The 14,245-nt window shown below is 38.4% G+C and overlaps 1 protein-coding gene across 1 annotated transcript in view; it reads left to right on the top strand.

The window, feature by feature from the left end:
• The first annotated feature begins 1,082 nt into the window (after positions 1-1,082).
• The window catches only part of PPM1E (protein phosphatase, Mg2+/Mn2+ dependent 1E), a 179,635-nt gene continuing 166,472 nt past the window's right edge, over positions 1,083-14,245 (top strand). The window contains exon 1 of the mRNA XM_014826739.3: positions 1,083-1,667. Within this exon, the coding sequence (XP_014682225.1) occupies positions 1,216-1,667 (452 nt within the window). The 5' untranslated portion in view covers positions 1,083-1,215. The remainder of the gene's footprint in view (positions 1,668-14,245) is intronic.

The raw sequence follows: 14,245 nt of genomic DNA, 5'->3' as shown, positions 1-14,245 counted from the left end.
AAAGAAAGAAAAGAGGCTGGGGGGATGGGAAAGGAGCAAACAAAATGTACGAAAAAAATACATATTATGTAATATGGTATAATATGTATTACACAGAGACTAGAGAGGGGTGTTTTGGTGTGCTGGAAGACTAACGGTTTTGCAGTGAAAAAACCTGGATCTAGTCCTTGTTGCATCACTTGTGTGTGACCTTGAGCAAAGTCACAATGTCTTTAGGCTCAGTTTCTTCATCTATAAAATGGAATCATAGTGGTAATATCTTCTATTTTAAGGTGCTACTGTAAGGATTAAAGGGTTGAAAACAGCTTGTAAACTATAAAGCCCTATAAAAATAAGGCTTTATAGACATTGCACGGTTGACTCTTCAGAGGCAGAGAAGACTAAAGGAAAATGGATCTAGAAGGCTTTGGAGGCTAACAACCTGGGTTCTAATTCCAATGCCATGGTTAGTAGCTTTGACACCTTGAAGCAAGTATTTAATCTTAATCCTGTTTCTTCTTTTTGAGAAATGAGGATAACACCACTTTCTTCACAGAATCAAATGAATTGCAAAGGTAACTACCACTTGGTACGTGTTTGATGCCCCCCTCCCGAAACTACTTATTGAACGAGTGTCATCAACAACAAAAGGTGTTCACGGTGTGATGTCTTTCAATAGATAAGGAGGCTAAGGCAAGGCAGGAACAGATAAGGAAAACTGAGGTAAATACAATCCAAGTGGGAACCAACAGCTAGACTTGGAGATGTTTTAGTTCACTCTTACCCACTTGAGGGTAGGACATCCATACAATAATGACGTTCAGAGTTGGAGAGCGGAAGAGTCGAGTGTCCTTTCGACTCCGCGGACTCGACGGGAGGGACCCTGAAATTCTTAATTAGAGCCGGTTGCCATAGCGACAGTCTCTAGGCAGCGTGGGCTGAGCTCTCGGTAGGGCTAGAGGGTGGGCCGCCGCTGGACCCTGCGCGCGCGCCCGCCACCAACTTTCCCTCCAGACCCGAGAGGGGCGGCGCGCTCCGCCCCCGCCCCCGGGCCGCGCACGTCCGTGCTCGGTGGCGCGCACGCCTGCGGGAGCCCTCTCCAGGCAACCTAGTGCTGATCGCTCGTGCCGGTGCGGCCGTTAACCGCCCTTGCGGGAGCCCGAGGCTCAAGAGCAGCCCCCCCTTCCTGGGCTTTCCCCCACCCACCTCCCGGTCGGCCCCCGGGCATGAACAGCCATGGCCGGCTGCAGCCCTGAGGAGAAAACTTACCGGCGCTTCCTGGAGCTATTCCTGGGCGAGTTTCGCGGACCGTGCGGCGGCGGCGAGCCGGAGCCGGAACCCGAACCCGAGTCGGAGCCCGAGCCCGAACTGGTAGCGGCCGAGGCGGCCGAGGCTTTGGTCGAGGAGCCCGGGGAGGAGGCGGCCACCATAGCCGCGACAGAGGAGGGGGGGCAAGAGCAGGAGCAAGACCCCGAGCCCGACGAGGAGGCGGTGGAGGAGGAGGCGGTAGCGGCGGCGGAGGGCGAGGAGGAGGAGGCGGCGGCTGCCCGGGGCCAGTCGGCCGTGCCGCCGCCGCAGCCCCAGCTGCCGCCGCTGCCCCCGCTCCCGCGGCCGCTGTCGGAGCGCATCACCCGTGAGGAGGTGGAGGGCGAGAGCCTGGACCTGTGCCTGCAGCAGCTCTACAAATAGTTAAGTAGCGGGGCTCGGCTGGGGGTGGGCCCGCTTCCCCGCCGCGCCGGCCTCGACGCGGCTCCCTCGGCCCCTCGAACTGCTCTCTTTTCCGCTCTTCCCCCAAGAGCTCGCGTCTGGCGCCGCTGAAAGCGCCCCTGCTGCTCGCACTCGGGAGGTTGGCCGCGAGCTGCACACGCCCGCCTCGACCCCCGAGCCCCCGGCCCCTTCCTCCCGCTTCACCTCGGCCGCCCCCTTCTCGATCCACTTCACACATCCTTTCCCTTCGGTGCCTCGGAAGGTCCTTCCTTCCAGCCTTGAGAGCTCCCTCTTCTTCCCAGCTCCCCTCTTCCTCCCGGAGCCTTCCTGCCGCCCGGGTCTGCAGTTCCCCAGCCTGAGTCCCCTGTTGTTTGGCGGCAGAGACTCCTTTCTAGGCTGTGCTTCGAGGTGCCTCCTGCGTAACCGCGACAATGATCATAATACCGGCCCCAGATCCACAGGAGGAGACACTGGAGTAGATTTTTCCGTCAGGCGCTCAGTGTTGAAAGTGAAGAGCTCTTTAGATGGCTTACTACACAGGAGGCTAATATCTTAGTTTAAAGGTATTTGATAACTCACTTGAGGGAGGTGGGAAGAAATTGGGAGGGAAGGGTAAGCAGAATTTTACAAGCGAGCCTTTAGGTGAAAGACACCTGAAAAAGTCATAATTCGTTAAAGTGGAAGAGTCAGGCTGCTTTGATAAAATTGCAATTAGGTGCAGTGTTTTCAGTCCATTAAGTAGATGGGGTAGGGGAGAGAAAGCAGATGGCTTAGCTACACAGATGAAAGTCTAAAATAGAAAGGTCAAGGCTTTGCCTTTCATCCCAGTTCTGGTTTTTATGGGCTTGAAATAGAGCGGTTTACAGTTGCGTTTCTTTCGAAATGGAATTGTTCTGAAATAATGACAGAGGGGAATGCTAACAAGTCTCTGAAAACGTTGGTAAACCTGAGAGTCTTGCCATTACAGTCTTTTGCTGATAGTTGTAATGAAAGGTGTAACCCTGGCCCCCTAAAAAGTTTACTCCTGTAAGATTCACTGCAATCAAGTTCGGACTCAATTCTTGGATTTTCTCAAAAGCCTAAATTAAGAGAAGGGCCTGGAAAGTAAATGTTTTGTTTCATCCAACCTAACAGACACCTGGTCAAATCATGCTTCCTGTTAAAACAGAAACTTGTGATAGAGAAAAAGCATTTAACATCTTGTGTAGAAGGTGTCCCACACTTTATAAGCTATTTAAAATTTAGTTTTGAATTACTATCTAATTACCAAAGTAATAATACTTTTTGGGAAATGTAAAAAATAAAATGGTGTGTAATACCACCACCCAGAGATAGAGTATTAATATTTTAGAGTATTTCTTCCTGGTGTTTGTAAACTGTCATAAAAAAGAGCCTATGAAATGTCATTTTTGACACTGTATAAAGACGCTTAAAACTTCCTGCTTAAAATAAAATGGAAATGTTTATCAAACTGGAAGAATTTATCTCAACATCAGACTAATTCTGTTTTGACAGTTCTTACCTTTACAAATGCAGTTGCAGAATTAAAGAAACACACATTTAAACATTAGAGAAGGTCCATTAAAAAGAGTCATCAATTTAGAACAACCATGAACATTTGCCATTCAAGAAGGTTTTTAAAAAATTGAAATCTATATAAAGATGATGGTAAGTAGAGGTGTGTTTTGCCATATGGAAGGGAAGCAAGATTAATTTCTATACACATAGAAACTAGAAAAAGTATTCAAATGATAAAATGGCCATCTAATTGAGAACAGAAGTTTGGATTTGAAGTAAAACTAGCAAAATTAAAGATGGAAAATATTATTTCACCTTAAATCAGAGATTTCATCGTTTACACTGTGTTTTGTGTAGAAGCTGCTAAGCAATTTTATTCAGATATAAAATGGCTGGCTTGTTTATGAAAGTATCTTCAAGGTCCTTAACAGATTAAAAAAAAACCCCTCACAGTTTAAAAAAATATACTTTCAACATGTTTAGTTTTAATTTTGTTATTTATAAAAGAAAATAATATCACTTAGTCACAAGAATCATTACTAGAAGGCACCATAGAAACAGATTATTTTTTTCTGTTCAAGCACTTTATTTTACAGATGAGAAAACTATGGATCCAGATTCAGAAATGACAAATTATGTACAGATGATTCCAACATTTCTCAATTTAATCTCTAAACCTCAAAATTCTCCCTGACATATTCGAAATATTAGGTTTCTCAAATTTCCTAGGAAATACTTTGAAATAGTTCTGATTGGGAATATGTTGGAATTGCTTATTTGGGGAAGGTAAAGATTTTTTTTTCCAAAATATTTTCTCAAATACCCACCCACTATGTTTATTTTGGGAATTCTTAATATTCTTTAAAAACTCTGTTATGCTTGTTAAATGGTGCTAAAATTCTTAAATGAAGTTATATGAACTATGTATTCACCAATTTGATAGTTGAGACTAGTGCAAGAAGAAATAACACTGCATTTAATACCACTTTCATAAATCTCTAGTGTGTTTTTTCTATCAATATTTTAGAAATACACACTGCTGCTAAACAGACTGAGGTTCTCTGAAATAAAAATAAAGGGGCTTAATTTTCTCAATACTGTTTTATGTATACACTGGTTGAAATTTTACTTTTTAAAAAATATAATGAATGCTTTTCTCAATAATTTGCTTCTCTCAGAGTTTTAGAATACAGACAGCAGATATATTTATCATTCTTCATTTTGGTAAACTCAAAGCTCAGAGCTAGCTTGAGATAAGCAATTACTTAGATAAGTAAAGGATCAAGGTTTAAATGGACAAAATGTAGTTATAATTAGCAACTTCAATGTTTCTTAGAGTTTTGGGATAAGGTTTTTGCCTTTCGGCTTCAAAATGGGATATATGTATTTAGATATTCCTCCACTAGGTAAAAACAACATATAATATTTTGAAAGAAAAATAATAACAATTCAAAAATGGCAAAAATCGCCTTGAATGAGAAAGAACTCTGTTGTGGGCTATAAATACTTGTTTTAAATGACCATTTAAATAATTTTGTTTGAATTTATTAAAACTTAAGAGTCAAGAATAAATTTATGTAATACTTTAGAACTATTTTGCTGAATTAGTCTAATTACTTGTCAATAACAAATTCCGATGATTTGGAACCTTCAGCTGCTAGTATAAAAATGACCTGTTTGGGGCCGCCTGGTGGTGCAGCGGTTAAGTTCGCACGTTCTGCTTTGGCGGCCCGGGGTTCGCTGGTTCGGATCCTGGGTGTGGACATGGCATGGCTTGTCAAGTCATGCTGTGGCAGGTGTCCCACTTAAAAAAAAAAAAAAGTAGAGGAAGATGGGCACGGATGTCAGCTCTGGGCCAGTCTTCCTCAGCAAAAAAGAGGAGTATTGGCAGCAGATGTTAGCTCAGGGCTAATCTTCCTAAAAAAAAAAAAAAAAAAAAAGATCTGTTTTACTCCTTTATCTAAACTTAAATGACCCCCAAGAGATTATATTTTCTAATGACATAATATTAGGATTTCTGAGTTTAATGAGAGAATCTCTTTGAAAAGATGGAGACGAGATATTTTATAGCTTTGAAATAGGTGGCAAATTTTATAACTGATCTTATAGCAGATATGAATATGAGACTACTTGTGTAGGTTCATGGGTCAGTACTGTGTATTTTATTTCTTTATACTGTATTGAGGATAAATCTATTTGTTTTAATCCAGAAGAAACAAATGCTCTGAAGTCTTTACTAGAGCTATATGTCATTACATTTTTGGAGCAGTTGTTTACTCAGTTATTCATTTAGTCTAGGTTGGACTTCTTAAAGGGAAGACAGCTATCACAGCAGCCTGGCAAAGTTAAGTAGTTACAGATGGTTTAGAGTAGTAATGAAGGTGGGCACTTTAAAAATGGCTTGGGGTTGGGGAGCCAGCTGGTGGTGCAGTGGTTAAGTTCGCATGTTCTGCTTCTCGGCAGCCCGGGGTTCCCTGGTTCGGATCATGGGTGTGGACATGGCACCACTTGGCAAAAGCCGTGCTATGGTAGGCGTCCCACATATAAAGTGGAGAAAGATGGGCATGAATGTTAGCTCAGGGCCAGTCTTCCTCAGCAAAAAGAGGAGGATTGACCGTAGTTAGCTCAGGGCTAATCTTCCTCAAAAAAAAAAAAAAAAGGCTTGAAAAAGAAAATCATTGATTATAGACACTAATAATTCAGTCATATTGAATTATGTGACTAATTGATGACTTTGAGATAGTTCAGAAAACTGGTAAACTTTGTCTTATTTTCACATATGTAAGTGGAAAAATACATGGATGCAAGTTATATAAGATCATTCATTTAAAACTACATCTTTTTCTTATTAAAAAGTAATAAATGTTCATTATAAGAAGTGGAGAAAATTCACATTAGCAAAAAGAAGAAAATCAATACCAACCATTCAGTGTTAACCATGCTTTTCAGATTTTTCTCCTGCCTCTCAGGTTGCCACTTCTTCTCTGTGAGCTTTTAATACTCTGCCTATCACTTCAGTATTGGTGTTTGGTCCTCTGCTTTTTCAAGTCTGGTTGACTTCTTTGTCTGTAGTCAATATTAACCTCTCCTGTGACTTTGGTTACTGTAGTTATACTAATGGTTCCAAACTCTATCTCTATCCCTGCTTTGACTGCTAATGGAATGGCTCTACTAGATGTCTAAAAGGCTTCTCAAATTAAACTGTCCGGAACTGAATTCAGTCCTCCAATTCAGTCCCTTTATCTCCCCCCAAACAAACAACACTAAAACCTGATTCTCTTTCTGATGGACCTGTCCCTGACTTCTCTTCCTCTCACCCCTCACATTCAGACAATCTTGCCTTGTAAATATCTTATAAATATGTCCCTTTCCATTCCCATTGTCACTGTCATGTCTTGCCAGTCTTTTCTCCAGTAAATTCTCTCCAGTGTAGCCAAAGTGATTCCTCTAGAATCTAGATTATGTAGATTGTCTAATTGTCACCCACTGCTTAAACATTTTTACTCTTTACCTGGAGTTAGCCATATAATGAGGTTAAAGGCACAGGCCTCCAGACTGCCAAGTCTGCCCAAAGACTTCTGCCACCAACTCTTATGTTTGGAGGTTTCTCAAAAACACCTCCAGATTCCATAATTCACTAGAAAGACTCACAGAACTCACTGAAAGCTATTGGATGCTAATGGATATGGTTCATTAAAGGGAAAAGATTCAAATTAGAACTAGCCAAAGGAAGTGGTACATGGGGTACAATAGGAGGATTTCTAATGTGAAGCTTCCGTTGTCCTCAGGGATGTGCTACCCTCCCAGGATCGATATGTGGTAGTACACATGGAGTATTGCCAGCCCCAGAAGCTCACTTGAGCCTCAGTGTCCAGAGTTTTTATTGGGACTTATTGATTGGTTGTCTACGTAGTTGAACTTAGTTTCCAGTCTCCCCTCACCAGGGATTTGGCTGTTATCACTTGGTCCAAAGAGCCCACCATGAATAACAAGGACACTCCTATTACTCCGGAAATTCCAGGGATTTAGAGGTTACCTCGCAGGAGCCAGGGACAAGGGCCAGACCTCTCTTTGGGCAAGGCCAAATTCTTTATCTCTCTGTCACCTCTCTCTCCATTGCCTCCAGATAAAATTCAAACAAGGCTTTATAATCTTACCTCATCAGCCTCATATCTGAATCACTATCACCCCACTCCACCCCATCCCACCTCTAGAAAGTATACTTTGGCTATTTTATTTTATTTTTTAAAAGATTTTATTTTTTTCCTTTTTCTCCCCAAAGCCCCTCGGTACGTAGTTGTATATTCTTAGTTGTGGGTCCTTCTAGTTGTGGCATGTGGGACACTGCCTCAGCATGGCCTGACAAGCGGTGCCATGTCCCTGTCTAGGATCCGAACCAGTGAAACCCTGGGCCACCAAAGTGGAGTGCGTGAACTATTTTAAACAACTTAGTAAATTTTGCTATTCTCACATTTTAAAACTTTTTATTACAGAAAATTTGAAGTATATAAAAAATAATTTACTCATCATCAAGCCTCAGCAATGATCAATTTGTGGCCATTGATGTTTCATCTATACCTCTACACGTCTCACCTTACCTCCCATTATATTCTATGTAATTTTTTAATGAATACTTGTAATTTAATCACCATTCTATTGGACATTTTAGGTATTAACAATTTTTGGCTACTTTAAGAATATTTAATGGTCGTCCTTTGAGCAAAACTTTGATTTTCTTAGAGTATATTTCTAGTGTTGGGATTATGTTAAAAGATATTCACTTATTTAAGGCTTTTGATACATAATTTTTAAATGTCCTCTACAAGGTTTTACTAGCTTACCATCTAAGCAGATATACATAAGCAAAAGATTATTGGAACATGTATTGTGAGATAATTTAAACATTTAGAAAATAACAGAATAATAAAGCAAAATATCCATATACCCACCATACAGTTTCAACAGATTATCATAATTTTTTAAGATTATTTTGAGGAAATAAAACATTTCATATGGAATTGAAGATTTTGTTGTCACTTTCTTCTCTGATCCCATTCCCTTTTCTTTCTTCCCAGAGATAATCTGAGAATTCTAGGAATGTGTCCTTTTGGTCTATATTTTAATATTTTTACTACACATGAATTTGTATGGTCAGTATATGGTGAGCTTTTTGTTTTTCTTTTCATAACTAGCTATCTTGAGACTAATCTTTTTTTAAGAGTCATTCATGTCAATACGTATAGATCTAGTTTTTTTCATTTTAGCTACTACATAGCATTCCATTGTATGATTGTGTTAAGATTTGTTTATCTAATCTCCTATGATGGACATTTGGATAGTTTCTAATTTTTGCATATTATATGCCATTTAGTTAATACTAGCTGCTCTAATGAGTAAATCCTGAAATCTCAAAAGCTTGACATAATGTTAGTTTATTTCTTGCTCACAGAGTATCTTCAGTGGAGAAGAAGGGGCTGTGTTCTATGGAGTCATTAAGGGACCCTGGCCACTAGAGGGTCTGTCATCTTCAACCTGTGGTTTCCAAGGTTGCTCTAGGCATCAGCATCCATCCAGCAAACAAAAGAAGAGTGGCGAATGGTATTGGAGGTTTTTAGGGGCCAGTCCTTAGAAGTGGAATATATAATTCTGTTCACTTTCCATTGACTAGAATTCAAGTCATGTGGCTCCACCTAAGGCCCACATTTCCCAGCAAACAGGACCAGGAAATATAGTTGCTAGTTTGGCAGTTAATTTAAGAAACAACTCTACACTATGCAAAAAAAGAACACACAGCTTTGGTGAATAGCTGGCAGCCTCTGCCCTACAAATAATTGTATAGTTTGTACATGTCTCCTTGTACATATGTTCATAGATTTCTTGAGTATACACCTAGAGGTGGAATTGTCAGATTGAAGTTATGTACACTCTTATTTTGTTAGATATTGCCAAATTACTTTGTCCAATGGCACTGTATGAGGGGTCTGGTTTCTCTACGTTCTCACTAATATTTGAACTAGCATACCACTCATCTTGTATTTTTACATAGCTGTGTGCCATTAATGCCACTGAACTATGTTAGAGAGAGGAAAATGCTTAAAGCTGGCTATGATCTTCATTTAGGGCATTTTGGAAAAGGACACTTGCCTAAAAGTCTAGACCAGCGCTGTTCAGTAGGAATATAATTGAGCCACATATATAATTTGAAATTTTCTATTAACCATATTTTAAAAATTGGAAGGAGGTGAATTTAGTTTTAATAGTGTATTTTATTTAACCCAGTATATCCAAATATTATATATCTAAATATATTACCATTTAAACATCATCAATATTAAAGTATTATTAATGAGATATTTTACATTTTGTATACCAAGTTTTCAAAATTCTGTGTATATTTTACATTTATAGCACATCTCAACTTGGACTATCACATTTCAAGTATTTAGTAGCCACATGGGCCTACTATATTGAATGGCACAGGTTTAGACTTAGTAACAAAAACTTTAATTCTATAATACATCTGACATTTAATTTCAAAGTCATATTCAAATAGGTTCTCACTCCAGTTACCAAGTACATCTTTATTGAGCCTTTGGAGGAATAACAAGCTGAAATTATTTTTCCTAGATTTCTTTCTTCAGATTTAGGTTAGTAAATTGTTAATTTCTCCTCACATAGTTAATGAGGTGCTAGTTTCCTATTAGTTTTCTATTGCTGTGTAACATTTGACCATAAACTTAGTGGCTTAAAACAACACCCATTTATTATCTTACTTTGTAGGTCAGAAGTCCAGGATGTTCCTCTGGGTTCTGTGCATAAGGTCTCGAGTCAAGACTGGAGTCAAGGTGTCAGCCAGGCTGGACTCTCGTGTGGAGGCTCAGGGGAAGATTTCACTTCCGAGCCCATTCAGGTTTTTAACAGAATCTACATCCTTGCTGTAGGTCTGAGGTCCTCATTTCCTTGCTGGCTGTCAGGCAGGGCCTGATTATCACTCCTAGAAGCCACCCACATTCCTTCTTACATGGTTTACTTCCATCTTCAAACCAGCAATGGCACATCAAGGCTTTATCATCCTTCAAATCTCTGTGGCTTCTCCTGCTGCTAGCCAGAGAAAGCTCCCTGCTTTTAAGGGCTCGTGTGATTAAATCAGGTCCACTGAGATAATTTCCTTTTCTTAAGATCAATTTGCCATATAACATAATACAATCACAGGAGTGATAGCTCATAGTGTTCACAGATTTTTAGTGATTAGAGTGGGGCATCTTTGGGGGACCATTTTAGTAATTCTTTGTACCACAGTAGAGAAGCAAGATGAAAGAGCATTTTAATTATTTTGTTTAGAGGTCTTTTAATTTCACTTCTAAATGAAAGAAAAATAACTCTGCACATTTCCTTCTGTCTCCACTCCCACCAACCTGGTCCAAGCTTCCATTAGCTCTTAGCTGGCTAATGCAGTACTCTTAACTGCTATTTCTGGTTCCACATTTCCCTCCCTTCAGTTAGTTTTCCATACAGCAATCATCTGGTCTCAACTTGATCAGCCTCTCCTTTGCTTAGTTACTATGCTTCAGTCCCAGTGGTCTTGATTTAGTTCCCAGAACCTGCCATGCTCTGCCCTGCCTCAGGACTTCTGCACTTTATTTCCCTCTGCCCGAGCAACTTTTCTCCTTATTTCCAACTGTTTTTCTCAACCATTAGGTCTCATCTTAAATCGCTCTTCCTCATGGAGGTGTTTCCTTACCTATGGTCTAAATTAAATCTTGCTTTTTGGCTTTCACAGCATCTGTTACTTTTTCTTTGTATCCACCTATCATAATTTATTCATTTATTAGTTATTTAATGTCACTTCTCCAGACTGAGTGCAACAGATAAAGAATGTTGTGTTCACCTTTGTGTATCCAGCACCTAATACAGGTCCTGGCACATAGTAGGGACTCATTAAATATGTGTTGAATAAATGAATGAATCTTCAACTTTTCCTTTGCTCAGTCAACCAGACTGTTTCCTTTCCAGATTTTCATAGGCCTATTCTCCTTCCCTTTTTTCTCTTTGTTATTATTTTCTTCCTCTGCTCTCTTCTGAATGGTAGAGGAGACTGGCTTCCCATTTTATGTTATTATTACATGTTTGTCAGCATTTTCATCTAGCTGCAGAAATATGTTTGCACTTCTCATTATTAATGAATACTCCACAACTTTGTAAATGAACATTTTCATGGACTTGACGGAGTGTTCTCATGTAAATTCTTGAGAATATTGTGAACAATAATAATTCTGTATAGAGAGTAATGAGCTGGTTAAAAGATTGAGAGTATTCTTAATTCCTTGTGTGTATTTTCACTTAAGACTTTACCTTCTGGTGTGTAGCTCTGAGGGAGACCGGTCCATTCTTCCTATCTTAGTTTAAGTCATTAAAGAAAAAGAAAAAGAACCAAAAAACTAATCTGCTAGTTAGAACTAGCAAAGGTAATTTTTTTCCTGGTGACTTGATTCCATGATGATTTGTAAGATTCCTACAGAAACATTACAGTTCTTATTTTTATGGATTTGAATTATTTGACCTACTTCTACCACAAGGTACAAACTCTGATCTTTGATCCTTATATAGTGATTTCTTATTCACCGTTTTCTACTTTGTGAATCTAAAATACAAAACTAAAAATTGCTTTTTTAATAAGGCTGTTTTTTGTGAAGTATATTATGCACAGCCAATATTCACCTTTGCATTAAAAAGAAGCAAGCAATGAAAAATAAAATGCAATGCCCTTAAGGTGATATATATAGTACTTATAAAATTGTGTTCGAGGTATGTGATATATAAAAATATTTCTTAGGCTAAAAGTCTAGAGGGCAAGAATCATGTTGTAACTATGTTCTTTATTGAACGTCACAGGTTATCTCATAACTATGAGAGGTAACAGTCATTAAAGCAGGCTATTACTGATTTTGCAATAGGAATGACCTCTGAAGTTTTGGGATTTGATTTCTGGCAACCTTAATATTTGTTAGTTCGTATAGTCTTGGTTTAAGGTCACTTATAACTACAGTCTCATCTATTACCTTGACAGAGATTTGTCTTATTATTCACGATCCACTCATACACAATTAGAGGAACAAAAATATTTTCAACTTTTTGAGGGAAAGTTAACTGTGCATCTAGAAACAATTTTCAGTCTTTTAAAAACAGATAAATACAGATTTGCATTTAAATGCCCTTTTTTAGGATACTCTCTAATCTTGGATTGATAAATACAAGTATCTTTCTGTAAGAGTTAATCAACAATGTAAACTTGCAGAGGGTCAGCATTTTCTGCACCTGAAATAATAATTGTAGAACCAGTAGTAGTAGTAAACTGCTCTGTTTCTGTTGCTGCTACATTTATTGAGAGCTTATTCACCTACCCTTTTATATTTATTACCTTATTTAATCCTCACAAAAAGTATTCGATATTATGTTCTATTATTAGCCCATTTTGCAGAGGCAAAAGCCAAGGTGAAGAAAGTTTAAAGAACTTTCTCAAGTTTCCACCATTTGTGGTGTTGCTAGGATGTGAATCCAAGCAGATTGACTTGAGAAATTATTGCTATGAAGTTCATTTTATGATTTTCCTGCTACATTACAAACATATTTCTACAGGAAAAATCTCAGTGAAGATACTATTAGATTATTTGAGTTTTGACCAATGCTGTTGCTTAGTTCAGGTTTTTATTACTTCTTGCCTTGATTACGTTAGTAACCTCCCAATTAATCTGCTGGTCATTAGCCTCTTCCCTCTAATCTAGCCTGACTGGATTTTCTGACATAATTGAACTCACTGCAATTCTCTGAAGATATCATGTTATTTCTTGCCTTTCTGCCTTTGTAGATGCTTTCTTCCTTAGGAGCATCCGCTTTCTGGCTAACTATAACTAACCTCCCTTTTGAGGGAGAGAGGGTAGTTCCATTTTTATTTTATCTTCCACCCAAAAAGCCCATCTTGCTCAGTATTACCTGTAAATAAGGAGCAGTTTAATGTTTTTGAACCAAATATTTTTCTAAACTCTTGACTCTAATGAGAGATAAGAAATAATTAATAATTAGTGCTGCTTATTAAAAACATAGTTTGAAATCCTGAAATTCTTTAAACAATAGACTGAAAAGAAAAGTTCACAACTTGGTGTATAGTTCATAACAATGGCAAACAAACAAACATATCATTCACTATTCACTCACTAAGGTGCCTGGAGATATTTTTTTCCCCTTTTGTACTTTACTAATCCTGCAATCTATTTAGATTTTTCAATTTCAGAATTTCAGTATTAGTTGTTGAAGTAGCCAAAGGCACCTATTTTCTATATAGTTTTAATGCCTACTGTAGTAGCCATCTACTCAACATAGTGTCTCTTTTGGAAAGAAATCCTTCTTATTTTTTTAAAATTAAGTACAAAGACAAGAGAAATATTTTTGCTCATTAGTTTGCAGTCTTTATTAACGTCGTATTTAGTATGTGATCTTTTAAAAGCCAGTAAAATACATAGGGTCATTAATAAGCAGTGGATTATGCATTAACATAAAATAATGATCACTTGTATTCTAGAAGTATCATGGATTACATTTCCCACCATTGGGTCCATATGCTGTAATATAGTTTTGGAATCATTATCATTGTAAAATCATTATTCCTTTGCATAATGCATTAAAAAAATGGCTCAAAATAAATCTTGTCCTTCCAAGTCAGAATTTCATTTATATGTTAAAATATACAGTTTATGCTCAACATATATTACTACAGTAAAACTATCCTTGACTATCAAGGAAAGGAGGAGGAAATAGGACAGTTGATATCAGCTTCCAGTGCAGGTCTGTAAAAATATATTGAAAAATATAAAACAAAAGCATTCTCTCAAAAGCGGTCTACAAATAGTCTTACTCAAACCAACTCATTAAACATTACAATGGAAGAGTCCATTAAATATTACATTAAGTAATTGGGATATTTATATATTCTTACATAGATCAAAATTACCAAACCATGAAACTGAATTTCTTTTCATTTCCCCAA

Source organism: Equus asinus, chromosome 13 (assembly GCF_041296235.1).
Source record: "Equus asinus isolate D_3611 breed Donkey chromosome 13, EquAss-T2T_v2, whole genome shotgun sequence".
Taxonomy (NCBI): domain Eukaryota; kingdom Metazoa; phylum Chordata; class Mammalia; order Perissodactyla; family Equidae; genus Equus; species Equus asinus.
The sequence above is the reverse complement of the archived record's forward strand: the minus strand, read 5'-3'. Positions and strand labels throughout refer to the sequence as shown.